This window comes from Buceros rhinoceros, unplaced genomic scaffold (genome assembly GCF_000710305.1).
Source record: "Buceros rhinoceros silvestris isolate BGI_N320 unplaced genomic scaffold, ASM71030v1 scaffold20007, whole genome shotgun sequence".
NCBI classification, from domain to species: Eukaryota; Metazoa; Chordata; class Aves; order Bucerotiformes; family Bucerotidae; genus Buceros; species Buceros rhinoceros.
The window spans coordinates 2386-3680 of NW_010423002.1; the positions used below are offsets into that span (position 1 = coordinate 2386).

The 1295-nt window shown below is 57.6% G+C and overlaps 1 protein-coding gene across 1 annotated transcript in view; it reads right to left on the reverse strand.

Annotated features, from left to right (window-relative positions):
• Positions 1-1295, reverse strand: part of NEMF (nuclear export mediator factor) — a gene marked incomplete at its 3' end in the record, with an annotated part of 16489 nt that overhangs the window by 2377 nt on the left and 12817 nt on the right. The window contains 4 exon segments of the mRNA XM_010140279.1: positions 3-36; positions 158-278; positions 734-792; positions 1097-1172. Coding sequence (XP_010138581.1) covers positions 3-36; positions 158-278; positions 734-792; positions 1097-1172 — 290 coding nt within the window.

Genomic DNA, 1295 nt, shown 5'->3' on the forward strand with positions numbered 1-1295 from the left:
CTGCTCTCTCCTCTTCGTTGCTGCTCTCTCCTCCCTCTGGGGCAGAGCGGTGAGGAGAACACAGCTCACACCGGGAACCGACCCGCCACACAGTGACAGACGCCAGCCCCGAACCGTCCTGTCCGCCAGCGCCGCATCCCGGTCACCCCCGCTGTACCTAGGAGCTCCACTTCTTCCGACACCAGCTCTCCGACGCTGCTGGAAACTGTTTCCACATCCTCGTCCTGCACCTTGATCTTCCTTTCTTCTCGGTGTCTCCACATACAGCTTTCGTCCACCTAACAACAGAGACCAGTCAGGCCAGCGCCAGCTCCGGGGGTGTTGGCTAGCCCCGAGAACACCTCGCCCAGCTTCAGTCTTTCCCTTCCAACATTTTGTTCAAAAGGTGAGAAAACTGCACCAGCACATTTAAACCCACACCCGACAGCCTAGAGCGTCCCGCGAGCGGGGAGCTGCCCCACCGGCGACCCCCAAAACGCAGGTGCGCTCCAGACGGAGCCGCACTGAGAACGGGGCGGGGGCTGTGAAGGTGGCAGGGTCTGTCTGAAACGGAGACGCTGCCAAGCGGGGACTAACGGCAGTGAAGGCAGAGCCGTTTTCAGCGAGTGGCGTGGCTGGGGATTTGTCCCAGAGGGAAAAGGAGTAATTGGGAATATACTGACAGGAAAGGAAACCTGCTGCAGCTCCAACCACACTGCAGAAGCCAGCAGGAGCTGCGCGGAGAAAGCGGTACCTTGAACAAGAAGCTAAAGCCCATCATCAGATACGAAGGAGGAAGAAAATTCTTCTTCCCTGAAAAACAAAGGCAGGTTCTCAAGAGGAGGTTTAATAGTTATGTTACACAATCTGTCTTCAAATTCATTTTTGTGAGAGGCTTTAGGCTACCAAAATAAATACAGTGGGGCTGTCCGAGCTCTCGGATGGCCACAGAACAGGAGCAAAGGCAGCGGGGCCAGTGCTGGTCCGCCCAGGGCTCAGCCCGCAGCACTGCTGCAGCGCCGGGTGCTCGGTCAAACCGCTCTGAGCGGGTCTGCAGGAGAAGAGCGGGACCGGGGGGCAGCACCGACACAACACCTCACCTCTACTCCATCCACACTGTTCCTTCGTGTCTCCCCTCGGATCATGAAGCTGCCAGTAGTGAGGTATTCTCCTGTGGGTGCAGTTTTGGAAACCTAAAAAACCCCCAAAATTGCGATATGCCATGAAGAGCAGCTGTCATCGGTGGCCAGCGCCGCGTAACGACGCACTAACGCTCAGGGAGCTGCGGTTTTCACTCAGACGGAAGCCGCAGGCGC